Here is a 26,566-nt window from a genome sequence, read left to right on the forward strand (position 1 = left end):
CCTAGTAGCTGGTATAGCGCTGTGTTTTGAATTTAGTATGAGAATAACGTCGATAACACACTGATGTTTTAATTGTTGCTAAGTAGTGCTTACACTAGTCAAGGACTTTTCAGCTTCCCATGCTCTGCCAGGTGCAGAAGAAGTTGGGAGGGGGCACAGCCAGGAGAGTTGATCCAAACTGACCAAAGGGCTATTCCATACCATATGACGTCACGCTCAGTATATAAAGCTGGGGAAAAAGAAGGAAGGGGAGGACATTAGGAGTGATGGCGTTTGTCTTCCCAAGTAACCGTTATGCATGATGCAGCCCTGCTTTCCTGGAGACGGCTGAACACCTGCCTGCCCATGGGAAGTAGTGAAGGAATTCCTCGTTCTGCTTTGCTTGCGTGCACGGCTTTTGCTTTACTTATTAAACTGTCTTTATCTCAACCCATGAGTTTTCTCACTTTTACTCTTCCGATTCTCTCCCCCATCCCACCGGGGCGGGGGGGGGGGGGGGGGGCGGTGAGCGAGTGGCTGTGTGAGCTTAGTTGCCGTCTGGAGTTAAACCACGACACCTTTGTACCTGTGAACTTCTACTAAACGTTATTACACACCCCTGCTGGGCTTGTCATAGAGCAAATAGGCTCCTGAGGGCTCCCTCAGGAAAATGGAGGATTTTCCCAGAAGAAGCAGGGCACAGATACAAGGGAATGCTCTGCTGGCTCGTGGCGGGAGGAAGCAGTAGTGCTGCTTCATATACTTTATCTAAGAAGTTGCTGGTGTTTTTTGAGAGAAGACTCTCAATGCTGTGAACCAGAGCTTCACTGGGTAGAAAGTAGAAGTCCTGGTGCTTTTCTCTTGCACTACAGAGCAGCTCAGAACAGAGGCAACTTGTTCAGATATAAATGCCTGCATGACGTTCTAGAGAGCAGAAGGGTTTATACTGACCTAATATAGCACCTCTCCTCAAAAAGAGCTAATCAACCAGTGTTGAAATACAAATTCACTCAAGTGAAAGGAGGACTAAAGCATTTCTTCTTGGCACAGAGGTAGAAAGACAAAAATCACAGCACTTAAGAAAAAAAATATTTTCTATTAAAAGTATCATGGATTTAATATCATCCTTTTCAGAGTGGGACTGGAACTTTACAGTGAATCCAAATTCACCAAATTAGACTTTCACAAGTGAGACTTTCTGAGTGCAAGTCCAAACTTTCTCCTCCCATTACTTGAAAGTTTATTTCTAGCTTCTGTTTATCAGTAATACAAAGCAACAGTATCTAATACAAAGCAACAGTATCACACATCTTTAATCTGCCTTTTTTTTGTTTTATTTTGTAAGCTGGTACAAATAACCAGTAGCAGTAGTAAAAGCAATCATTGTTTCCTGTGGACACTTGCCAGAATTAGGCAGAACTCATCTATCTTTCCTCCTTAGCATCCAGATGCACTAACAAAACCGTTGATATTTGGTATTTTATCCCTGTATCTTCCCCTAGAAGCTCAAACACAAAACATGATGCTGCTGCATGACCTGCCCCACTACTATAGAGAAATTGAGGGAACTGAAATCCTATCAAGAACCTTTGTGTTCAATGAGGTACTAACTCCACTTCAAATTCATTCTCATCCAACTGTCTCATAAGACAGGTAAGAACTGAACTCGTAAAGGTAAATGATTCCATTAGAAGTATTTGATATCCGTTTGCTGTTACCATAAGTATTTTCTAATGGTTATGTTTTTCTGGCAAGACACAGTTTTTTCTTTTTGTTTTAATGAAACAAAACGTTTTCTACTTTGTGCAATAGTCTGTCAGTTCCCTGGGAAATACGTTGATTACACCTAAAAAGAGGACTGCTAAGATACAAATACGTTGATTATACCTAAAAAGAGGACTGCTAAAATACGTTATACTGTGGCTTTACAGATCAAAATCTCCTGAAATAACTTTCATAAAGAATAAAAACAAGATGTATATTTTATTTCTAATTTGGAAAAAATGAACATATTTCCCAAACCAATCACCAACACTTATCATGTTATTCTTTGATCTACTCCTGTTTTGAACTTCTTTTTTTTTTCTAGATTACAGTTTGACCTAGAATTACTGAGATAAACTTTAAAATTAAAATTTAAAATTACAGGAATCTTGCATTTTGCTTTCATAGTCATCAATGTGTAATCAGGAAGTTTCAGGAACCAATGCATTTTTACTATATTTTACAGGCCAAATTATACTGTTAGCTAAGGGGCAGGATATAGCAGAATTCCTGCAGTTTTTAAAGTTCTGTAAAGCTGAACCTCCATGGTGCTCAGTACTCATGACATTTTTTTTTTAATCTAAATTTCTAATTTTTTACACACATAACAGATTCCAGAGTTAGCCTCTAGTCCTCCAGTGTCTTTCACGTGAGATTTTGTTTCTTTTGTTAGCAAAATCAATTCTTAGTTTCCATCTTACTGACAGCCTTCTGGTTTACTGCTACTGCTAACTTCTTCCATTATTTGTAATGTCTCATATCCAACATATGAATTCCACTCAGAGTATTTTGATATTATTGGATTATCACACTTGTCAAACTGTGTCTTGATGCCTCCCACTTACGTATCTTCCCTGAGGCAAGTTTTTGTTGTATTCATTGCATTACAGGAATTTGGGTGAATTTCCATCTGAACTGTTTTAACTATTGACAGACTTGAAAGTTTACTGAATTATAGGCCTGATCTAAATTTTAGTAAATGTACAGGAAAGATTCATGTTGTCTACACAGGATACCCAGCAAAAGGAAAAATTAAGCTCAGAATGGACTGCGATGTCAGGATCTGAACGCACCAGCAAAGCATCTTTCAGATTACAACTATGTTAGACCCAACACTGAAACACAAACAAGAAATAAGCATGGTCGGATCATAACATTTCTTTTCTCTGTGAACAGGAAAATCTGTATTGTAATACAGGCAGTAAGCTACATTTTTCTGCTAACGTAAACACACACTCACATGAACTCACCAATTTATACCTGAAAAGAGGGTGGCTGCATGTTTTACAATATCATACATGTTTTTTAAATGGTGCATATTTTTCTAGTCCCATAATTACAAGCAAATAAATAAATAGAACACAGTTATTCTCAGCTTTTAAAGATACTGCATGCATGAATTTTATTACATTATTATCTTGGACTAGAATATTTGTTACCAATATTTGCATTGATAAACAATGCCCATGAATAACCAGAGGCACGTATGTGTATTTGTATAATGCTAGGTTATACATATACAAAGAAGGTACCATAAGGATTTTACCCTACAGTCAGATAGTCAGATTCAGCATTGATATACTAAGATGATGTATATAGTTATTGATACATTTATTGGTATATAGTTATCTATATGTTTATTGGGCAAGAGTTAATTAAAAAAAGTTCAGCCTTTCCCACCCCCCATAAAATTCACGGAATTCCAAATCACTATGTTGCTCAGTGACTATGTCTACGTTGGCAAGTATTGTGAACTACAGGAGAAGATGTGGAGAGTGCAACACTTGGTGCTGAGGATCTGAGGTCCAGAAAAAATGCATTTCAGGTGCTCTTTAGTTCATATTACCTCTAGTGTGATTTCAGGGACTGAGGGCCCATTTGTGGCTGTGGTGCCCTCCTGGTGCATTCCTGGAGCTCATCTTCCAGTTAATTTCACCCAGAAGGAACCCAGTTCATGTACTCTAAGACCAAGGCACTGCAAAATAGAGACCATTGGGAGATTCATGTCAAAAGTGCACTCCTGATCCAAATGCCAGTGTGAACGCACCCTATGTGAACTCATAGAGAGGCAGGTCCTCATCCTATCCCTCTAAGAACTCTCTTTCCACAAACCTTCTGGAAGCTGTGGCAACACTCCCCCTCAGATGTGTTGGCTTCATGCACTGATCAAATGAGTTACTGGAGCCCTTCACAAGCTCACAATCTAAGACACTGTATTCATACACTCTGAGCTCCCCCCAACAAAACAAATTTGAAGGGAAAAATGTAACTTTTTAAAAATAAAGGAGGCACTAGTGAACTAATGTTTTGATCCCAGAATGTTAGCTTTTTTTTCTTGTAGAACAAAAGAGCCAGAAAGCTGGAAGTTGGCTGTCAGAATTCAGAACAAGTCTACACTTGTGGAAGTTAGAAATGGTAATAGTCTCTACTAAATCATTGACTATATTGCTGAGACTCTTAAGGATTGTTCATGACACACTCTTTAAAACTTTGTTCACCCTATCCCTCATTTGACAGTCTCTGGGCAGAGACATTTTTTTCTGTGTCCTTGAGATCTTCAATATCACTGGATCAATGGCAGCTATAAATGTTTCTTTGTGAGAAGGAGATGTGGAAACATTTTAAGCTTAACAAAGCCCTGTTTGGGCTGAATTGGATGATCAGACCTTTGTGTGCAATGCTTCTCTTTTCTGTCTAAGATTCTGCAAGTCAGTAACCTATAGACAGCAGTCAACAGGAATGATTTATTAATGTTTCCACTGAGAGTCGGCTTAATGAATACAAACACCACAGCCATGCAGGTGACTTGGCATCTGCCTGCCTACTTTCAGACTGGGGAAACGAGGCTTTAGACAGAACTTAGGAAATGGATGCTTGAGTTCCTTCAGAAACTTAAAACCAGAAAAGCTTTCTGATAATCTACGACACATCATATTCTTATTTTGGTTCATTGTACAATACAAATTTATTGCCCTTTGCACCCTGGCAAAATGGATAAAGGAACAGCATCAGGCAGCAGCAGAGTGGTGCTGAACCACACGGAAGGAACTACATGACAGGAGGGCACCACACTGCGAAGAAACCAGAGAGAACAAAACACGACACAGCAGCACTGTCTGTGTCTTGTAGATCATGGTCTCTCCCATAGATTTCCCTAAGATCTGTTTAGGTATCTAGGAGTCTGCCACAGTCTGGGTCTAAATGTACTCTGAGAAGAAGTTTTTATAGCCATTATTTTTTCTTCCTTAAAAGCCTATACTCATAACAAAGGTCAGAATTGTAATGCTCATTGAAATGCTCATAGACACATAATAATGAGCCTACTTCCCCTCACATTTTAGGAGATGTGGGCTCAGGGATGTTATTACCTCTGAATCAATGTAAGATGAAGTCAAAATTAGGGGAACCTTACACCTGAAAAACACTGTAAGCCTGAATCTAGCTAGTACCTCCAGAGTGGCACTTTTCCCCAATATAGCTTAATAAAAACACCCTCTCCCTCAATCTCCAAAGTAATGATCAACACTAGCAAAGCTTAATAACCTCTCTGCTTAAACAAAGATTTCTTTAGCTGATACACCTCACTCCATCAGGAATCACACATCCAGAAACCTAGAGCAACACCATACTTTGGAGCACAGGGCAGAGAAAACCAAGGTAATTGGGAGTGAGTTGGAATATCTGCATGATTCACCACAGCCTGTGCTGTGACAGCAGTGCAGTGGCTACACCACAGTCAACAAAGGCACTCCTACTGGTCTGCTGCCATGTCCAGCTTCTTCACTCATCAGTAAAGAAACACCCAATATCAGAAAAAGATGGTAGTACAGATGAGGTCTAGCTAAAGCAAGAACTGGGGCCACTCAGTGATGGAAGGGCTGACAACAAACACAGACATGGCTGCTGGTTCCCAACCCATTCACCTCAACATCACTAGCTCTGGTTTCATATGAATGAAGACAGCACACCGGTAAAACATCCCGAGGGTGACCATCCCCATCACATACCACAACAGTTCATTACTTCCTTGATAAGGTTTTCAGAAAATCCTGGACAACTAAGTCAAATTTAAATCACTCACTTTGGCTCTTATAGAATCATAGAATCATAGAATATCTCAAGTTGGAAGGGACCCATAAAGATCACTGAGTCCAACTCCCTGCTCCTCGCAGGACTTATCTCCTTAATAAGAAGGCGGTTGGCTGTGCATGTATTCTCCTGACTGGAAAACTGCTGCCACCCAAAAGAAAAGGAAGCTTTACATTTTCAGTGAGTTCGATGTCCATCTTTACAACACTGGAAACGAAAACTATGTGAGGTGAACATGCATCTAAACACATTGAACTGCTTGATTTCAAATGACACAGATGTATGGAAATGGACTGAATATCCTCAGCCACTAGCACATCCATGTGAAGTGCCTGACACAGCTTGCATTCAGTGTGAATTACAGCTACTAAACAGTAACATTTCTCACCCCTCTCTAGAGATGGAGAGGGGAGGTTTTCAAAAGCACAAATAACAAATTCTGAAATCAGTGGGAATTAGATGCTAAAGCTTCCATCTGTGCCATTGCATATATTTGCTGTCCATATGCCACTTACGTAGTACTGAAGCGACAGTGCAGGTATCTATGTGCTGGCAGCTGAGACTCAATTACACTGTAAGATGTACATGCTGCACGTATCTATCACCTTCTTTCTTGCTCTCACTGATCAAAACATAATAGACTTGATTCAACCTTCATTAAACAATTGTCAATCACCATTGTACTTACCTCTCCTAGTGACAGTTCACCACAATAGCATTACCCAGAATAAGGCTGAGTAACTCAGAGCCAAGAAAATAAAGCCAAGTTGTCATTGTTTAAGATTTCAAGTAACCATCACTGTTGCTGCCATTAAAGGACATCTTGGTTTTTTTTTTCTTTCAGATATAAAGAGTTCAGGGAATCCCTTCACTGCTGCAAGCTTCCCTGGGGAGCAAAAAGGGAGCATGGAAGAATTGCACTACCTGTACTGCCAGAAGACAACAGGGCAAAGGATAAGTCTCCATGTACATTTGCTAAAGGACATCAATCTTATGGTAGTGGTAGTGGCCTGCTTGGCCAAGGTAGGCTAGACATATACTTCTCACAGTTAAAATGCTGAAGTGAAGTGTTTTTAACAAGAATAGCAACAGGCAGCTAACAGGTTAGACAGCAATTGTAGACATCAGTGCAAACATCTGTATTCCAAAAATGGGCAATTTAAGCTTCTACTCTTTTCACAATGCCCTAAATATTAATGTGGGAATATACTGGTACCCACAAATCTCCACACAGTGTTTTGCTGAAACACTTTAAGTTCCAAATTTCCATTTTTTTTCCCAATCATTTGATAATTATTTACTGTTGGCTGTTGTCCCAAACACCCTTCCTGACCTTAAAAATGTCACTACTGGCCTAATTTACAAATCCCATAAGCATAAACATGAAAAGTCAGTGCTCAGCTTTTTCAGAAAGCTGTTGTAAAATAAATCTGTCTAGACAGCAGCTGAGGGGAAGAGCTCTGGGGTATGCTTTCAGAGTCAGGACTCCTTCTCCTAGCCTCTTACGACAACCAATTTCTTCTTCAGAATATATTGGGGTTGGTGCCACTTCCACTGAAACCAATTCCAAAACTTCTAGTTCATCATGATCGCATTAGTCAAAAAAAAAAAAAAAAAAAGACTGACTAGCTGATAGATAGGCAAACAATGATGCCAAACCTCTGTTGTTCAGACACTCAGGTAGGTTTCAAATCACCATTACTGACTTACAGGAAAGCTTTGAAGGCAGAACATGTTGCTGCTTAGGGCTGACTTGGAGAAGTTCAAGGATAGCCTGCAGCCCTGCAGGCTTCCCTGAAGAACAGGAATGGAAGATGCAGACTAGGCATCTGCATGGCTGTCCAAGGGTTAAAACATGACTCAAAGACTGGAAATAGGCCGTCCTGTCCTTGCTCTCCTCTGCGTTAGCATGAACTAGCCTCTCTGTAAAATGATCATACAATCACAGAATATCTCAAGTTGGAAGGGACCCATAAGGATCATCGAGTCCCACTTCCTGCTCCTTGCAAGACTACCTAACACTAAACCACATGACTAAGAGCATCATCCAGATGTTCCTTGAACTCTGACAGGTTTGGTGCCATGACCACTTCCCTGAGGAGCCTGTTCCAGTGACTGACTACCCCCTCAGTGAAGAACCTTTTCCTAATGTACAGCCTGAACTTCCCCTGACGCAGCTTCATTCCATTCTCTCATGTCCTGTCGCTGGTCACCAGAGAGAGGAGATCAGCACCTCCCCGTCTGCTGCCCTCCTTGAGGAAGTTGTAGACTGCAATGTCATCCCTCAGCCTTCTCTTCTCCAAGCTGAACAAACCAAGTGACCTCAGCCGCTCCTCGTAAGTCTTGCCCTCGAGATCTTTCACCACCTTGGTCACCCTCCTCTGGACACACTCTAATAGTTTGATGTTCTTCTTATATTGATGTGCCCAAAACTGCACACAGTACTCGAGGTGGGGCTGCACCAGTGCATTGTAGAGTGGGACAACCACCTCCCTCGACCAGCTAGCTATGCTGTGCTTGATGCACCCCAGGACGCAGTTGGCCCTTTTGGCTGCCAGGGCACACTACTGACTCATACTCAACCTGCCATCAACCCAAACCCCAGATCTCTTTCCACGGGGCTGCTCTCCAGCCTCTCATCCCCCAGTTTGTACATATAACAAAGATTACCCCGTCCCAGGTGGAGAATCCAAATTTGCTCTTGTTAAATGATGCTGATGGGACTTCCATCCCAGGAGCAGGACAAGGTGCTGTGATCCCACAGTGACAGGATCGGTGCAAGAATGTATAATGAGCTTGAAACAAGAATTTTCATTGCTCTTGTATTTTTCTTTTCTGAATATGCAATCCCTTGGATTATTTGCTGTCCAGGCACACTAGTGTAGAGCCCCTGATCCATCCAAGTGAACCCCACTCTGAAAAGAAAAAGAGGTCCAGAAACAAGCCTTCCCTTTTCCACAAGGTGGAAAATGCCTAGGTGGCATATAGTCTGTGTAGCTGTCTTTACATTCCTACACTCACATTGCGAGCAAGCAAAGGTTTTGGCCAACTCAGGCATAGTACGTAATGAGAAGGCAGATGAGTCACAGCAACTACATGCCCCATCTCAGAAAACCAACTTAGCAGTCAGAAAGGCAGAAAAGGTTTGCAAGCTACTTTATAAACCCATGTTGATGACATCCATTTGTTGTTTGTCTTGGGCAACCCTCACAGTAGTGATACTGCAGAAGAATTGTTCAGAGCATAGCCAGATGCTTACAATCCTGATAGTGCTATTGTAGGGGCAAATTAGAGTAGCCTTTCCTCCACACTAAGTTTCTGTATTACACAGATTAGCTTCCAGGTAAGTAGAAGAGCTACAGTATCCCCAACGGCACCACCTTCACTGATCTCAATGAAACCTACCAGAGATACAGGCTAGAAATTAATTAGAAACTTACTCTAGTGCAAACAGTTATAGGGGAGAAAGATGAATTGAGCAAGATGGAAATGAAGTATTTTTGTGGCTGTGCCTCTGATAGCACTGGCACAAATTTCAATAGGGGAAGTATGAGAAGCCTAAATAAATATGTTTATAATACAGCTTGTAAATAAAACAAATATCCACAGTGAGAATTGCTAGTAAATAAGACATTATTAGATTATGCTGATACCGGTATTTTCTATGTATGTGCAGGACTTTGGGCTGTGAAAGCACAGTACACAGGGCAAGCACCAGAGTCACAGACTCTGTGGTTCTAAAACTAGTGCTAAGAGGGGTGTGTTTGCTTGTGCTTCATTTTTTAAGTCATTTTGTAAGACGTCTGTGAAATTTTATGATAATAGAGTGAAGAATATATTTTCCAGTGCACCCCTACATAACTAAATCTTTTACACATGCTGGCAAATTTCCTATGTATAAAACTACAGAACCCAAAGGAATTTTTGTTACATGAGAAACAAGGGGCTGGCAAAGCTGGCTTTAAGAGGAAAATGAAATGAAGTGATGCCCAGTGCTACCCAGCAGATGCCAGGGTGCAGGGAGAGCACAGGGAGAACAGCTAGCTCATGAGAGCTGCTTTTTCCGAGCGGTAGAGTCACAGCGGGGTTCAGGTTGGAAGGGATCTCTGGAGATCACCCACAGCCAGGCCCCTCTCCAAGTTACAGCCAAACTACTACAACTACACATGCTCTTCTGAGTGGGAGAGGCAGTTTACAATGCGAAAGTCATCCACCTCTTGATTCAAAGTAAGTACAAGGAACAAAAAGGCGTCCTTCTACAGATGCAGCTACTGCCACTTTGCAGAGGCACTGCTCCAAAAGACTTCAATTGCAATGTATTACTTATTGACCCATGCCACCCACATGCATCAAACACAGAAGCAGTGAAAAGTGCATCTTCACAGTACAGTAGTTGAACTAGGCAAAAGCTACGCATTTCCAGGTTAGTAGGTCTTCATTTTAATGCTGGAAAGAGAATTTGTGTCATGGCAATCCTACCTATGCACTGATCATCCCAAATCAGCATTCAGACCTCTTAAATCCCTGGATTTGGCTCTAAAGTGAGCATTGCTGCTCCATAGTAGCACCCTCCTGTGGCACAGTCTGTCATAAGGGAGCACCCTCAGCACCAGCTATCCTGTCAGAAGGGTGCACGGGACCTGGCCTCCAGGATGGAAGTTGGGTACTACTGTGGTGTGATGCGGCTGAGAGGGGAGGAGGGAATTCTCAGTGAGTTTAGTTTAAGGCAGAGGTGCTTAGCACTTCTGAAAACACAGCCTTGCACAAAAGCTGGAATGCTAAGTCTGACCATAGATGCCTGCATTGCTCAACTGAGAGCACCTGTGGCACAGAAGCATGCATTACATTGGACAATGCTAATGTGGGAAAGTGCTTAAAGAGGAAAGAGAAGACAATAACCATTCTGAACTCATGGTTAGACCCAGAGTATTATGAGCACAATCCCGTTGGGCTGTGCTATAACCCCAAGCCTTGGGAGCCCATTGAGCCAGCCATAAAAGTCAAACAAATCCCTTCTGATTCAGCATCATTTCTCTCCCTTTCTTGCAGCCAACATCTCTTCTTCAGCCATGCAATTAAGGCCACCCATTCCTTTTAGCAACAGACACTTGATTAGACCCTTTGGGTCAAGCTCAGCTTTAGCAAGGCCAGGCCAGAACTATAAGGCTATTTCTAATACGAGGAAAATCTCACTGGTTATGGCTGATTTTTCCAACTGCATTTCCTTCATTTTGGCACTCCCATTTGCTCTCTCTTCTGTTGTGTTTGGTATTATTTTCCCTGATGTCTCATACTAACTGCTTTGTTTTCCATTGTTTAAACTCAAAGACAGGTATGGTGCTGTCTTCTCCTCAGGTTCTTTTCAGTGAAAAGGACCATGCAGTTTGGCTGGATTCTGGGACTCCTTTGGCATCAGAAGGAGCTGAAAGTGATCCCCATAACGTAGGAATAACTTAACTCCTTATAGGATCAAAAGTTGGAGCCTGCACCCATTCAAGGCATTCCTACAGCTCCTATTGAGTGTTTGGGGTGCGTGGTGAGGAGGTGTAAGGGCCAGGCCTTCAGAGAAGGAAATATTCAGCATTCTCAGGAACTATGGATTCAGACATGGGTGCTCAGCAACCTCCAAAATCCAGCCCTGCGTGACTTAGATTTTGAAACTGAGGATAGATTTCCACACTGGTAGCATCTATGATTTTTGATATTAAGAGTTATCTGAGAAATGAAGACAAAAACATATCAATTGATTTGGATTTTTATAAGCAAATAGAGCATAAGCTTTCTACATTTATGTTTTCTCTTTGCACAGAGGCCTTCCCACTGAGCAGTACTGTGATGTCACCCAGCTGAAAAAAAGTGATGCGAGTATGAATGATGAGCTGTAAGTTTAAACTGCGAGTTAATCAGATTGTGACTTTAGTGACTATAACAGCAAACTGAATATTTGTTCCACTCTAGTGATATTACTCACATATGATATGAAGTGCAGATACGATATGAAATCTGAAGGGCCATGTTCTGTAAAAAGGGATTAGCTAGTAACAAAGGAGAGCAAACACAGTTGGGAAGGAAATTCAGAATACTGCATTGTGCCCCTTCAGTTTAGTATCTCTTCAACAAAGGTCTCTGAGTTTGCTTTATGGGTTGTCCATACTTATCAACTTGTAATACTCAAAAATATTAGCCTTTCTACTAGTTAGAATCCAGATTAAACTGAAGTAACTCAAGTAACCATGACACCATGTGTATTTCACTCCATTTTTCTGGTGTGTATATATAGATATATTTTTGGAGGAGGCTTGGCAAGGATTGTTTTCCTCACTGCTGCTGTTCAAGAGAAATCAGTGACTTTGGATGCTGCTGGAGTTCTGCAGTCCAACATTTTGCCACTTGATGGCACCAGCAAAACGCTTAAAGTTGATCGAACGACTGAGATTTTAGATTAATGTAATTTAAAGTGTAAATGTAAATTCTTCAAAAGCAGAAAATGAACAAGTTACACCTCTCATATTAGTATTGACAGCCAGACCATATTAGAAACCTGAGAATAATTCTGCAACGATTTCTGTCAGTTATCTTTATAGGGCTATGAGCGACGTTGTTTGACCCTACCTCTCTCTTTTTAGCCTCCTTGCATGTGAGGTACCTGCTCCTCATTTAGTGTAAACTCACACTCTAGAAAAGCAGGAGAGCTAATTGTAAGCAGGCCACAGAAGTTACACAAGGAAACCTGCAACCCTGCTGTTTGTAGCCCACTGCTTTTTGCAGGCTTCTCTATTACCTCATTACAGCATGCAGCATAAGCAGAAGTGAGTTTGGTTAACTACAAGAGTGTATGAACCAAAACTCCTTTTTACTGGGACAGCTTATGGCCTTTGACCAGCAGTGCATAGTAGAGGCATTGGCTGTGCTGCTTCTGCAGAATTTGATTACAAGATACAAGTAAGTAGAAAGTTTCCCTGCAAGTTTCTTCCTACAAGTTTCCTAAGCACTAAGTGACAAGAACTGGCCCGTGCACTTTTGTAAGACAACAGAGCACCTTTAAAGTTGTTTTAAAACCAACATCCATGCAAAGTGGGCACTCTCATGTGGCACAGTCAAGCTGGGTGGTTCTATTACCTAATCCATCCCCAAGAAAAATCCATCAGCTGCAGTGGAATGATGCTGGGGAATAATCTGGTTCACTGTGACTTGCTAGTCAGATAAGCATCCTGTTATGTGACATGTATATCTGTATTCCTGAAACAGCAGAAACACAGACGGTTAAATTATAAACTGCCCTTTGTTTGGGGTAGGACGCCTTCTGTGTTTTCAGCAATTCCTAGGCTGGCAAACCTCAAACACTTCTTGGTTAAGGATGCTCTGGGACCCATTCACTTCATAGCAAGAGTGTTCCTCATGCCAGCTCCTCACCAGAATGGACCATCCATGTACACAGGCTGAGGTAGCACTCATGGCACCTTTCTAGGGATTTGCTTCCTTAAGAGGAAGTAACCAGGGACTGCTGTGACTCTATGCCCTTGTGCTAGCTGTATAAGGAGGAAGGAGGTTTTACACAGGAGTAGATCAAACTCTGCCCCCGTACATACTGAAAAGTACATGACCTTGGACTCTGAATATTTCATCAACAGCACGTTGATGTACTCTCTCCATTATTTTACACTTATGTCTTAATGTGAAAGATGCTGTGTCTCTAAAAATATTTTATGGTCTATGCTTTGACCTAGTTTGAGCAATGTTTTTCTCCTATAAGTTTGTATTTTCTTGGTCTTTGAAAGACTTTTAAAGAGAAGGAAAGAATATATGCTTTAAAACAAAAAGTGAAACACACGCAAAAATAATCTTCCACGTTCACAGTCTAAGGTCCTTCAGAGCAAATACTCTTCCTGCTGTCAGGGACTATTAGGCGGTGACAGCCACATGGAACCTTTCCTGAAAAATAACCTCCGAGTGGTGCTCTGCAGGCCTACCTGGGAGCTATTAATACTCAGTTTATTTACCTTACAGCCTGCGAGGGCTGCTTTGAGCCATTACTGTCTTTTGTGGGAAATGAATTACCAGGCATTTGCAGTAACTCTGTACACTTTCATGGGACAACTATGACTTTGCCTTAAGTATGCACACTACATATCCTTATGTAGTTTTGCACTAAAATGAATCACTGGGGTTGTGCAGATGTGCTTTTGTAAGGGCATTAGCAGTGGGCCACAGACATATGTCCTCCCAGTCAAATGTACTAGAGAAAAGTAGCTGCTTCCTTCCATCTAAAGGTGTAACAGGTCCTCAAGTTCACATCAAACAAGACTGCAAAAATCCTGAAAGGCCTTGAAAAACACCCTTCAGCCATTGGCAAGAACCCTAGTTATACACACACACACACACACACTCATTCTACATCAGGCTAGAGCATTTGCAGCTGTCCTTCCAAAGACAAGTCACACCAATGAGGTTTCGGTGGGTTCAGTGACAGCACCGAATGAACCAAAACTGGCTTTTTTCCATGTGGGTTTTTATCTGCTTTCACTGTTTATCATGCCACACCGCAATTCCATTCCTCTGGCTGTCCCCCAGCTCCCTGACCCCTGGTGGTTCCCTGACCTGCAGCTCCCTGACCAAGCACGTTTTAAGGTTAGGCAAGATAAGTGATTGTCTCCCTTTGCCAGAATAAAGGGCTGCAGAGAAGGACAATTTACACATGCAAAATGTTTTATTCTCCAGTCATAATTTCCTTCCTGTTAAAACTGGCAAAACTGATACATCTTATTCTCTTAATAATTTACAGAGTACATGGGAAATTAACAGGCAAGAGCAGCAAAAAGTTCTCTGGCCTGATCTAGAAAAGAAGCTGAAGGTCATGAGGTTCCCCACACTGCATCACTCTCAGGCCAACATCACACCTGAGAGAAGACACAGCTCTTCAGAGGCTCCTACAACTTGTCGGAGAGTAGGAAAATAGTGGGAAGTGGGAGCTCCTCATGAAGGTCACACAGGTTCCAATATGTCTTTCTGACCATTACTGAACAAGTGTGTCCCCGCACCCAGTGCTCAGCACTACATCAGGAGCGGAGCCACAGAACTGCTGCAGGTGAAGACAGTGTTTCCATAAGGATACTCTCTCTCATGTGAAACTTGGTTTATGCCTATTTTATCAAAAAGTGTTTGATGAGTGCCCACAGTGCATTCATTGCTAGGGAAATGGGATGGTGTCCACCTGGATCACTCCCTGGATTTGTTCTGGGGCTTTCCAAACTGGGACCATAAGTCCATCCAGCTTGAGTCTGACTTCTTTTCAAGAGACTGATAGACTCCATATCCTCTGTGGACTGAACGTAAAGGGGCAGACAACGTAATACTTGGCAACTCTTTCTTGTGTGATACTGGCAGACTCCAGCAAAAGTCTGCTAGAACTCCAGTGAAAGCATCTCAGTGCCAAATTTGGAAAAGCTGCTATTCCTTTCTTCCTTTCCAGCCAGAGCTCCACCTTTCTATACTGCCATCCATTCTGGGTGGCTTCAGGCTTGATTACCCAGTTTGAGTTTTAAAAATATAAGGAACACTCTAGACAACTGTCCACCTTTGAAAATGCAAAGCTTTGCTGGCTGTTACAACCTGAGCTCACCAAGCTTCTCTAAATCAAGGCAGAGTCTTGAAAATGCATGTTCATCCTTATTTTATTGCTGCCTTAAGTCTAGATGTTATCATGAACAGTGCTCTACAAAGGTACTTAAGTAGTTCTGCCATGCCAGAGCACAAAGCAGACTGACTGTCCTTATTTTTGCATATTTGTATCAGGAATATGTCCAATGAATGGAATGAAGAATGTAATAATTCACATTGTAATACAATGTAAATTGAAAATAAACACTAAGAAGTATTTTCCTTCATGTCTACAGCACCAGTAGACATACAGCACCAGTTCTAACTGTAGAAATGGAAAATCAATTAGAAGTTATCTGTGGAATAAACTTTTAAAGACTGCTGTTCTGTAAGTAGGGCTATTTCTGTAAAAGCTTTCTGTTTTCAAGACAGACACAAAGTTTGAATCAGAGTCCCAAGTTGTTATAAATGTAAAAATATACAAATGTTGTCAGAATCCAACACTTTGATTAAGTCCTGTTATCTTTGTAGCATCACACATTAAAAGTAGATCTTTTGTTCAGCTCAGTTGAGGCATGAGTTATGCTGTCACGGTAACTTGTGAGATATCACACCTCATGTTGATTGCACTGAGTCCCATGGCATCACAGCACAGATTTCACAATGAAATGCATGACTTCTGCATGTTGTATCAGAATGTGTGAACAAAATTGATCTGGCACTTGAAGTTTATCTTCAAAACACCCGTGCCAGCATGGAAAGAAGTAAGCACAGGACTGCATTTAAATTCTTTGAGCAAGGGGGGATATTTTCTCATTGTAACTGTGCAACACCTATTTTTACGGAGACTAATTCAATGATGGAGTGGCCAAGTCGCAGCTCTTGAGTCACAGGTCACTTGAACAGAGCTTGGGTGCAGCTCCCATGCCATGGCTATGTCATTAACCAGGCTACTGAGCAATCCCCAGCTGTGGGAGGAGGAGAGTTCCCACAGGAACTGCTAAGGCTGAAATGATGGAGTTCCCATGGGACCCATTAACATCCCACTGGGCTCTGTCCTCAAACTGAGCAAGGGGAGGAGCCCTGAGAAGTTACCACCATCTCCTGCTTGGGAATGAATCTGGGACATGCCTCTCCTCACTGCGAAAAATGAGGGGGCAATATGAATATTTTGGTATATGGCTTGTAGAATCAAGAAACTTTGATCACTGTACAAATAATAAAGCTTAAAAAAGGCTACCAGCAGTCAATCTCTCCTACCCATATACGGTAAAGACCCTTTCAAGCAAGACCTGGTAATTAAGACTTCTTCATTAAATACATGAGATTTTGGAGCTCCAGGTGAACCACTTAGATTAGTCCAGTAATATTGTCTTTCAGGCTTTTTTTTTTTTTCACTATACCACAAAGAACCACTAAGCAAATTAATTAATTTTTTAATCTTAGACATTTTTCTGACTTGGTACAATTGCCAAGAGACTCTTAGCTAGCCTCAGTGATGAAATTCTTGCCCTTTAAAGTTAGTGTTTTCTTTTGATTGCTTTTTTAAAATTTATTTGAAGCATAAAATAAGTCTCCATGGTAAAATATGAATAATTTATCAGCATGGAATGAATAAGTATTTTCTCTGCAAGCAGAAACAAGACATGCTTTCTGTTTTGCATTACTGATAAAAGGATTTATTTTTACTAATAGCACATACCATTGTTAATTAATATAGAGCTTATTACACAAAAGTGTAAGAGGATAGATTTTTCCCTCGCTCCTTTTAAAAAGACATTCTGCACATCACTTGTTCCTAGTGCCTTTTCACTCTTTGGAACCTGGCAACACAAAACATTCCTTATGGAATGAGTGGTGTCAGTAAGAATATTGTCTGCGCTGCTTACACACTGATTTGTCCCTAATGTACATTGATTGCACTGATTCAGATAAAATGTGGGAGGTGCAAATGAACATGGGTCACTTCAGGTAACTTATTTATTATTTTTCTTCCTTAATATAGGCTTTGTAAGCCACCAGACAGTTTGGCTAAGTAAGTACATTTCACCTATATTACGTCTTATCTTTCCTTAATGAAATAAAAAGGCAAGTTGTTCCTCTTACATCCATAATTGCACAGTGCAGGTTCCTTGGCAATAAGCAGCAGCAATGCTACTAGGCAAAAAACTCTCTCTTGAATGAAGCATGTAATGCTAGGTTTAGCAGGTTAGCAGTGTTTGCCTAGCACACCCACTCTCCTAACAAATACTGATCTTGCTGACTTGCCTATGGGATAATTGGGTTTTCTCAGCTGTGTTGTTCATGGCCTCTTTACCTAATGTGAATTAAATTGTTTGGGAGCATCTACCAAGCACAGCTGAGGGATCTAAAGTATGTATAAAGCAGATTTATGAGAGAGAAGCCTCAGAAAAGCCCAGCTTGGTAAGACATCTCGTTACATCACAATGCACAGCCTCAGGAATGAAATTAATTTAGCTCCTGTATAAGGTTGTGACTTTGCTTTATACAGCAATTGGGGAAAGGCGTTTGCTCTCAGTAAGGTGCTGTATGCAGTTGTGGTAAAGTTTAGAAGAATCCAAACAGGATGCTAGTCTCTCTTCCTGGAATAAACCGCTGCTTTCACTTTCCTCAGAAGATTTCAAGATTCCCTTGATTTTACTAGGTCTTTAAATTATTCTATCATGAAAAACTGAAAGTTGAAAAGAACAACCACAGAAATGTGGGCATTCCATGAAATCCCAGTTTTCAGTATCCCATAAAACTCTCCAGTTTGGCTTTATCCTCCTTCCTCCCAGAAATAAAGGTCATCTTAGAGGCAAATTTTGATTTCACAAGCACAAACTCAGTTACTATTAATTGGAGCTGTGCAAGAGTTAGAAGTCCACATTTTCCTTCCCTTAAGCCACATAAAAGTAAATGTGAATTGGTATGACTGATTATGTACAAAAGCTGCAAGTGAATCATCATTGTGAATTCTTTGCAGGGTGCAAGCAAGAGGGGATTAAAGAACTAAGATACCACCTTTCTGATTCTCACATCTCTCCCACTTCTTGCAAAGTGTTATATTTAATGCTAAAACTCTGTGAAATGCAAAATAAGGAAATTCTCTTTCTTTCTGTCCTTCTTCCTGCCAACTCAAACCAACCCAAGACCACTGTGCCTGCCATTTCCCACCTCTCATCCCTACCAGACCCACATCTCTAGGTACGCCACATTCCCAAACTTCAGATCACCTGAGGATCAAGACACTGGGATCGATGCAAACAGTCATCAGCCTTTCTATCCCAATATCCCTACCAAGGCTTTTGATGTGGTTGTTCTGAGGAAGACCAGAGGTACGACCGCACTCTGTTGGTTTACCATTTATTCTTGAAACTCACTTAGAAACACTACTGAAGTCACGGCTCTTTTCTACTGAAGCTTAACAGAGTCAGAATTTGAATGTATCAGTGGTCAAGCTAAGCATCTTGGCTTAAATTAGAGCTCTATGTGCTGATAGTTGCAGTCTCCATGGAGGATACCTCAGCACTGAGAATGATGAATAAACCTGACTCATGTGAACACCTTGTAGCCTCAGAAGCCAACAGAGCTATTAACATAGCTGCTAATCGCCACAAAAGCAAGATGGATTATTTAGTGTACCTGGTATCTTCTGTCAGACAAATAATTCTTCATAGCCCAACAGAGTGGAAAGGAAAGGAAAAAAATGCATCAGTGGGATAAAAAACTAGCAATTTTGGGGCCAAAGTCATGCCTGCCATACCTTTGCTGAGGACAACAGAGGTACCCCTGAAAATGAGAGATGAATGATTTAAAGTATTTTATCACTACACAGACGGTAGAACAAGGTCCAGGGAGAAAAAGCAACTCCTCTTATCCCTTACGAAGACTGAGATGAAGCCCTAGACATTCATTTTTTACAGAACACCATGTAAGCCATGATGAGGTGTTTGTTTTTAACCCCAGCAGCATTTTACCCTGAGAGTGTTTTACCTAATATATTGGAGGAAAGGGGCATGAAATTTCTGTTCTTATTCTGCTTTTCCCTGGAAGCATTCTACTACATTGGGATTTTGACAGGTATTTCATTTTGGAAGACTTTAAAGATGACCTGCATGAACTGATGAGGAGTCCTGGGCAGCTGCTGACCACACAGGGTTATGGGGAATTTGGGACAGGAGAAAGCCAGCACCTCTGTATGCACCATGGCAGTGCTTGCCAGGAAGGGTTTGGCAATAACTGTGTGAAACAGAAAAAGCGTACACTGGCAGCAGAGTAAAAGCTGACAATGTTAAGTAGGAGGTCAATTTGCCTAATTAGCTGCCATTCCCAGTTATCAGCACAGTGCTGTACAGTTTTGTATATAATTGGGTACACGAGCCATTTTTAGTGGAGTATTCGTCCATCCAAACCCAAAATCTTTCCACAGAATATGTAATGCTAGGAGTATCAATTTTTAGTCAGTTTTGTCAGATCATTGGTCAATTTAAGAAACACTAATCATGTGTGGAGGTAGGTTTACAAAGCCTATTTTTGCACAACAGGAGGATCATTGGAGGCCAAGACCTATTTACAGAAAAGCTTAGCAGGCTCAAAATTACTAGCTAAGGGGGCACCTACCACTGGCACTTAGAAAATACTTTAACTTCATTTGCTGTTCCCTCCATATGGTTTGACTTCCTCTGATATCAGGACACTCCAGTTCTCAGTGACTGAAGGAGAAATCTCTGGTTGAGTACAGACAACCCAGACCACACTCAGGTGACTTTTACTACTGGAAGGTTGTATTTAAAAGCTTTGTGCCTTTTCTACATCTCACCTTTACAAAACTCAGAGTAGCCACTATGTAGTTAATGCTGACAGCATCACTGTGAGGTAAATGGGGAAACTGAGGCAGAAAGGCTGGAGAGAAAAAGCAATTATAGAACCAGGGTTGGAAATTAAGCTCTTCCAAGCATGCACTGCAGTTTCATTTTTATAAGACATCTAGTAGCACCCAGTTATTCCTCTGATGGTGACATTGTGAGTACAGAGACAGCTTAACAGTCATCAAGCTTTATTGTTTGTTGTTGCTATTTTTAAAAATCATGCATAGAAAATGCAGTAAGAATCTTCCCTGCTGGTGTGTGAATCAATCCAGACCTCCTGCAGTTGGACATGGACAGATGGCCTTCTGTAGAGGCAGCTGTAGCTGGTATAAGATCCAGCCCTCAGCTGCTTGTCACCACCTCTCTCCCTGAGACGACCAGCCTTGCAGATCTGGTGGTACAGATAATCACACTGAGTGCTTCCAAAAAGACAGCTGGGTTAACTTATGCTAATTAGATGGGTGATATGATCTAACCCTGCTGATTTTGTACCAAAAGAGTGAAGATGAGTTCTGTCTGCAGATCCATGAGGTCAGTCTCCCAAGGTAGAAGAGACATGAGCAGCAGCTTACAGAAAGAGCCTCTTCCACCAGCACAGCTGTCTTTATAGTGTGCATATGTCAACAGTTTAAAATGCAGATCCATCTGTCATTCTGATCAATGGTGTTCCATTAGAACATGTTAAATATTTCCCCTATAGGTAATCCATATAGGCATGAAGTTGTCAGTATTCCCTCTGACTCCCAGAAGAAGGCTGTGCACTGGCCAGGACAGCACACGTACTTCGAAGTACATAGTCCATACAGAAAAGAGCAAAATGCCGCCTTTTTTTTTTAATTAAACTTCTCTGCATCTCTTTCATGGGAGACATTTTTACACAGAGAGCTCCTGTACTGTTCCAAACACTTGCAGACCATGAATTAGGCATCATGCATACAAAGAGTGAAAAGCTTAAGAGACAGTTTTCAGCCACCTCAGAAATATATAAACAAGATCAGAAGCTAGCAGGCTGTCCTGTGACTGAAGTCCTTTAAGTACTAGCTAGGTCTCATAGGACCTAGCCAAGTAGCTCTGGAGACAAGAACAACAAGAAGCAGCAGTAACAGCTGCTGACCATACATTTGGGGGAGGGGAGGCTTCATTCAGAAGCCCACATTATGCTCTGCAGCCCTTCAAAGAAATGGGTTTGGGCAGCAGTAGATCTTTGCTCCTCCTTACCTCTCCACAAGTCCTGCCAACATACTGACAGGCTGGTGTCTCTATTTCCATGTCTTCAAGAAAACAGACGTCCTCTTTGTGGATGATCTTTGACTCTAACCTTGCCTTACGCATTGTAATGATGGAGACCGGGCTGGTCCATAAAACAGAAGAATGAATTTGTTCATGAATGATCACGTTTCTACTATTCTTCAGCTTGCCTAAACACTAGCTCTCTTCCCAAAGGGATGTAGCCTGAAGTTTGATGACAGATAAAAGTCATGAATAGCGTAGGAAAAAACAGTGGTGAACAAAGAAAGATACAGCCTTTGTAGACACACAGTCTTACGGATATGGCAAGGGAAACAATAAGCAGCAGTCCATTTTAAGGCAGTTTATAATTGTGACTACGAAAGAAAGCTTATATAGCATGTAATGGTCTGCCTAGGTATGGCTACCACGGAGAACTTGATTCCAAGTTATCTGAATTGAGTTCAGCTGAATTATGTACCTGTTGAATCTTCCACTTGAGTAGTAATACTGTACTGAAGACATTTTTCCACCACATTTTTACTTTTATTAGCATTTACTAAACAGATGATTGGGGGAGGGGAGGGCGACGCGACACGTGTTATTTCAAACCTTTAAAATAGCCTTTTCCATCCAGCACACATCTTTGGTTTATACCTTACCTATTTCTTCTTATCCTTCAGCATCCTAAGTTTGCTGAAGAAAAGGGTCAAATGTACTCTCCAAATCCACCAAAGATAGTAGCCTCCAACGCCACTTTTAAAGAGCTAGAACATAACCTCTGTCCAAGAACAACCAATATGCTACGAAACACTGAAAGGGCTCTGGGGATCACAACATACAGTCAGACCTTCACATGTAAGCATTTTTTGTTAAATTAGTTTACTTGTGATAGCAATGAAAGACCACAAAGTGTTAGCCCCTAAATTTCTCAAAGAAATTAATTTTTTGTCATTTAGTAGCAAAGGCCACAAAACCTGTACATTATCTGAGGTTTTTCAAGGGCACTGTGCATTAATTCTGATTTTCCTATACAATGAAAATGTGTGACAATAAAATACGTCACCATTAAGGAAGAGGTCCTATGAATCCCCTTATCCTGGATAACTATTACATGAAAGCAGTTGGCAGATTAACTGGAGAACTAGCTGAAGACGTGGAACTAGTAAGTACTGCATTTACTAAGAATCTTATGCTTCCACCACAACTAAAACTGGCAAGAGTATTAACAGATTCAGCTAGCAGAATTAGCCTTCCCTTTGATAATATTTAAGTGCAGGCCAAGGCTCACTCTAAAAGAGGCAAAAGTTCAGTATACTAAATCAGTCCTGACACAGCTGGTTGACAGAACTTCTGTAATGGATTAATGAATTGTTCAGGGTTTGCAGGGGGGAAAGTTATTCTGATTATCTGCTTATTTTTTATCTTATCATTTAAAGTTGCCACCAACACATGACAGCAATTCAAACGACCTTTTGCCTTGAGAAGTATGAGTAACAGTCTCCATAAAACAAGTTGGCAGCTCTCATGTGAATGGTGCAGCACTGCAGAGACTGAAACATGTTAGCTAGATGTTCAGCTGGTGTTAATCAGGACAACCCCACTGAACTCATCAACCTACTGTCTTTATTACACATTGTGTATTTGATAAGTGACCTATTAAAATTTCAGACTATTGCCTGCTTACTAACTATACCAGTTTAAGTTTGTCAGAGTTTCTGTGATTCGTCCTCCTCCATTTATGTGAGTGATTTGCCTTTGTTCCTTAAGGGTGCATCAGTAACATTATCAGATTCTATTTTAATGCAAAGATTTACTCTAAAGAAGGTATAAAACTGTACTGTAAACCTCCATGTTTATTGTCTTCAACAATTTTTATATTCTGTGTGGCCTGTATAAAAGTGAAAAGATACTATTTGTATTAAATCCTACTCATGCAAATGAAGCATAACATGGAATATAAGCATAGCAAATCAAGTTGAGCTGCTTTTTGCTAATGCATCATTACCTGTAATGACTTAAGCCATTCAGTGACACCTGCACATTGTCATGCAGAGTACATACATGTCTAATTTATTCTAACTGACTAAGCAATTCTGCAGGTAAAACAGAAGGAATGGATTCCTGCTCACCCTTCCACAGCACTGCTGGCTTTACAGCACTTCTGGGTTCAAACTGCACAGACGTACAAGAACCAATGCAACTAACATGCTGTTATTTTCTTATAGTCCAAAAATGGCCCTGGATAAAAGTCCCCAAATTGTCCTGGTTTTTTTCTACTGGATTAAAAAAAAAATCCAAGTAAGGAAATCCCTTTTGAAATGGCATTTACAAGTTTCTGAGAATTGAATCCCTGTATCTGAAATAGAAAAGCTGTCTAGCTTTTTCTCCAACGAAACAAATGTTTTGCTTTATGATGATGAAGACTTTAAAGAACACTTTCAACAGCTTGTCTCTGGAAATGAAAATCCAAACTAGCAGCTTACATTAATTCAAAACTGAGCAGTTTTATTGCCCTCTGGCTTCCAAAGTGTGATTGGGAGAGGCCTACCCTGGGCCATGCTGATTTATCTGAACAACATTATTCCACTTAAAGCATAGATACATTAAATATCAAACACTCAGATTGTTCAACGCAGTAATTGGCTATAGGACTCAAATGTACTTTATGTTTGAACATTTCCTATACAATGCAGCTTTGAGTCTGCACCCGTATCTGAAGCTTCAACAGTACAAATGATTAATACAGGGTAACAGTATTCAGGCAGTGGGTCAAACTGTGGTTGAGAAAACTAAAAAGCCACATGCCAGTGAGCATCCTCAGTCCCACTTGCAACAGTTCCTGAAAGAAGTTAAAAACACACTAATGCAAGTCACCATTTATACAATCATATTGCTTTTGAGACCACAAATGGGAAGACAGATGCTTATAGAAGAAAAGAGAGCACAAGACATCTATACCCATTTGTATCTTACACATTGGACTGGAGCAGAATATTTTCTTTTCCAAAGCATAAAGACTGACTCTAAGCTTTCTATATGGCAGGGTAGTAATGAATGTCTGGGCTGCTTCCCTTTGCCTGGGAGACGGCTAACTGAGCCATTTCACTAGTCTCAGGCAATGCTCTGCTAAAATAAGCAGTCCCTACTAAAATAAGAGACTTAGATGACATTGTAAATCCTGTTACTTCCTCCATATAGAAAGAAACATTTCTGCCTAGTTTCTCACATGTGAGACCTCTTGAAGGGCACACTGCATGTTTACTTCAAGTTCAATGTCCCCAGGAATCATTTCAGCAAGAACAGTACTCCTCCAGTGTTCAAATGCCTCTGCCTTTATTCAGGGTTCTTACTGTCATAGCCAGGTACTCAGGCACAATGCTGAGTAAAAAAAAAACAGTGGCCAGTCTAGGTCAGCAGCGTAAAGTGACAGAAAGCACAGACCAGAAATGGGATGTGAGCCAAGAGTAGGCCACTCTGTCTCAGACATACTACCAGAAAATTCATTAGCTAGATACAAGGCTGCCAATAAACAAACTTCAGAAAATCACTGACACATTGCAAATAGAAGCATTGTACAGGGGGAAGCTTTCAGGAAGACCTGAACTTGAATTTCTTCCAAAATCTGCACGTTCCCTTTCCTACGAAGACTTCAAGCCCAGACATTTGGCTCAACACACAATATGGGAAAACCCAGTTAGTCTAAGTAAGCCAGGCTTACCACTGGATGTAAAGAGTGAGGAAAGTAGAATTTCGTTGCACAAGCCTTGGCATCAAGAAGCATGTCAGCCTGCATGGAGACCAGAGGACGGGCCAAGAGAGACAGCACTGCCTGAATGGATCCCTAGCTGTGAGGTTCCTCGGCGCCAGACAGCACTGCTGGAGCTGCAGCATTCCTTCTCTAAGATACCAGCACAAAAACGTTTTCATGATTCCATAAGAGGAGAGACAAAAGACCTCAGAGATAACATTACTGAGGGAAAGAGACACAAATTCTATGGTTTCAATGCTTTTTATTTCTTTAACTGACACATTCCTTGGTCCTTTAAAAATACAGTAACAAATAAAAAGTACCTCAATGCAAACTGTCTGTCCTTTCCTAGAGAACCACAATAAATTCAAACAGTAAAGAGAAGAGCAGCTAGGGTAGCCCAGGACATATGCAGCCTATCTGAGAAGACTAGAAGAGCTTGTCTTGTTCTAGAGGCTGTGAAAACATGACTTTTCTTGAGAAACACATTAGTGGATAAACACTGATTATGGAAAGAGCTGGTTCATTAAAGGCCAAATGGATTCACAAATGAGCGTTACAGTCTGACTGGGAATAAATTTAGGCTGGGAATCACAAGATTTTTAGTGGTCACAGCAGGGAGGTTCAGCAATGGCTCTTCAATAGACGAGGAGAGGATCAGAAAACAGGCTGCTTCAGAATGGACCTGACCAGTTTATGAAAGGAGCTATGACACGATTGCCAGCAACATCTGTGGATCACAGTTGACAACCCAGTAAGGCCCTTCGCAGGCCCTCACAAGCATCAAGCTTCCAGGTCAAAAGGACCCTCTGCTACTCTGCAGGGAGTCAAATGCCAACAATGTCAGCACTACCACACACACACAGGGACAAACATGATGCTCATGAGCTGTGGAGTCTCTTTGTCTGTGCACAGCACATTCCCAAAACCTCCATGCTCTAAGGTTGACCGTGGCCTCTCCAAGCCTACATTCCAATGTCAGACCTATTGTGGCTTGTATTTCAGACTCTTCACTTTCCTTTTTCACTCTTTGTCTAAGACAGGAATGTTTAAGAGAACTGGAAAGGCCATAGAGACTATATTTAAACTGCAGTGAAGACTGGTAGAGGGACAATGGGATTTAGCAATCCCTGCAGGGCTTTGAAGGAGCTTTAGAATGAAGCAGGTAAGCTACAGAAAACATGTAATCTGTTATTAGGAGTTAGCCCTAGATGGCTGCAAGTGGTCAATATAGTAGCTAAGGATTAATAGCGGGCATTAACTTGGTGGTTATAAAAATAGTTAAGAG

The 26,566-nt window shown here is 41.2% G+C and overlaps 1 protein-coding gene and 1 long non-coding RNA gene across 3 annotated transcripts in view; one reads left to right on the top strand and one right to left on the bottom strand.

Annotated features, from left to right (window-relative positions):
- The window catches only part of LOC140648311 (uncharacterized), an 80,101-nt gene that overhangs the window by 45,168 nt on the left and 8,367 nt on the right, over positions 1-26,566 (bottom strand). The window contains exon 4 of one of the 2 annotated variants that reach the window (XR_012041169.1): positions 3,428-3,718. The exons of the other annotated variant lie outside the window; for it this stretch is intronic. This is a non-coding gene — a long non-coding RNA (uncharacterized lncRNA). Of the gene's footprint in view, positions 1-3,427; positions 3,719-26,566 lie in introns of those variants that run through there. 2 annotated transcript variants of the gene reach the window in all.
- Positions 1,499-25,556, top strand: SPMIP4 (sperm microtubule inner protein 4). The gene is given in 11 exon segments (XM_072854111.1): positions 1,499-1,632; positions 6,677-6,837; positions 8,777-8,794; positions 11,644-11,713; positions 17,435-17,464; positions 18,583-18,767; positions 21,001-21,089; positions 22,265-22,385; positions 22,601-22,692; positions 24,729-24,843; positions 24,994-25,556. Coding segments are annotated over 11 exon segments (1,578 nt in total).

This window comes from Ciconia boyciana, chromosome 2 (assembly GCF_034638445.1).
Source record: "Ciconia boyciana chromosome 2, ASM3463844v1, whole genome shotgun sequence".
NCBI classification, from domain to species: domain Eukaryota; kingdom Metazoa; phylum Chordata; class Aves; order Ciconiiformes; family Ciconiidae; genus Ciconia; species Ciconia boyciana.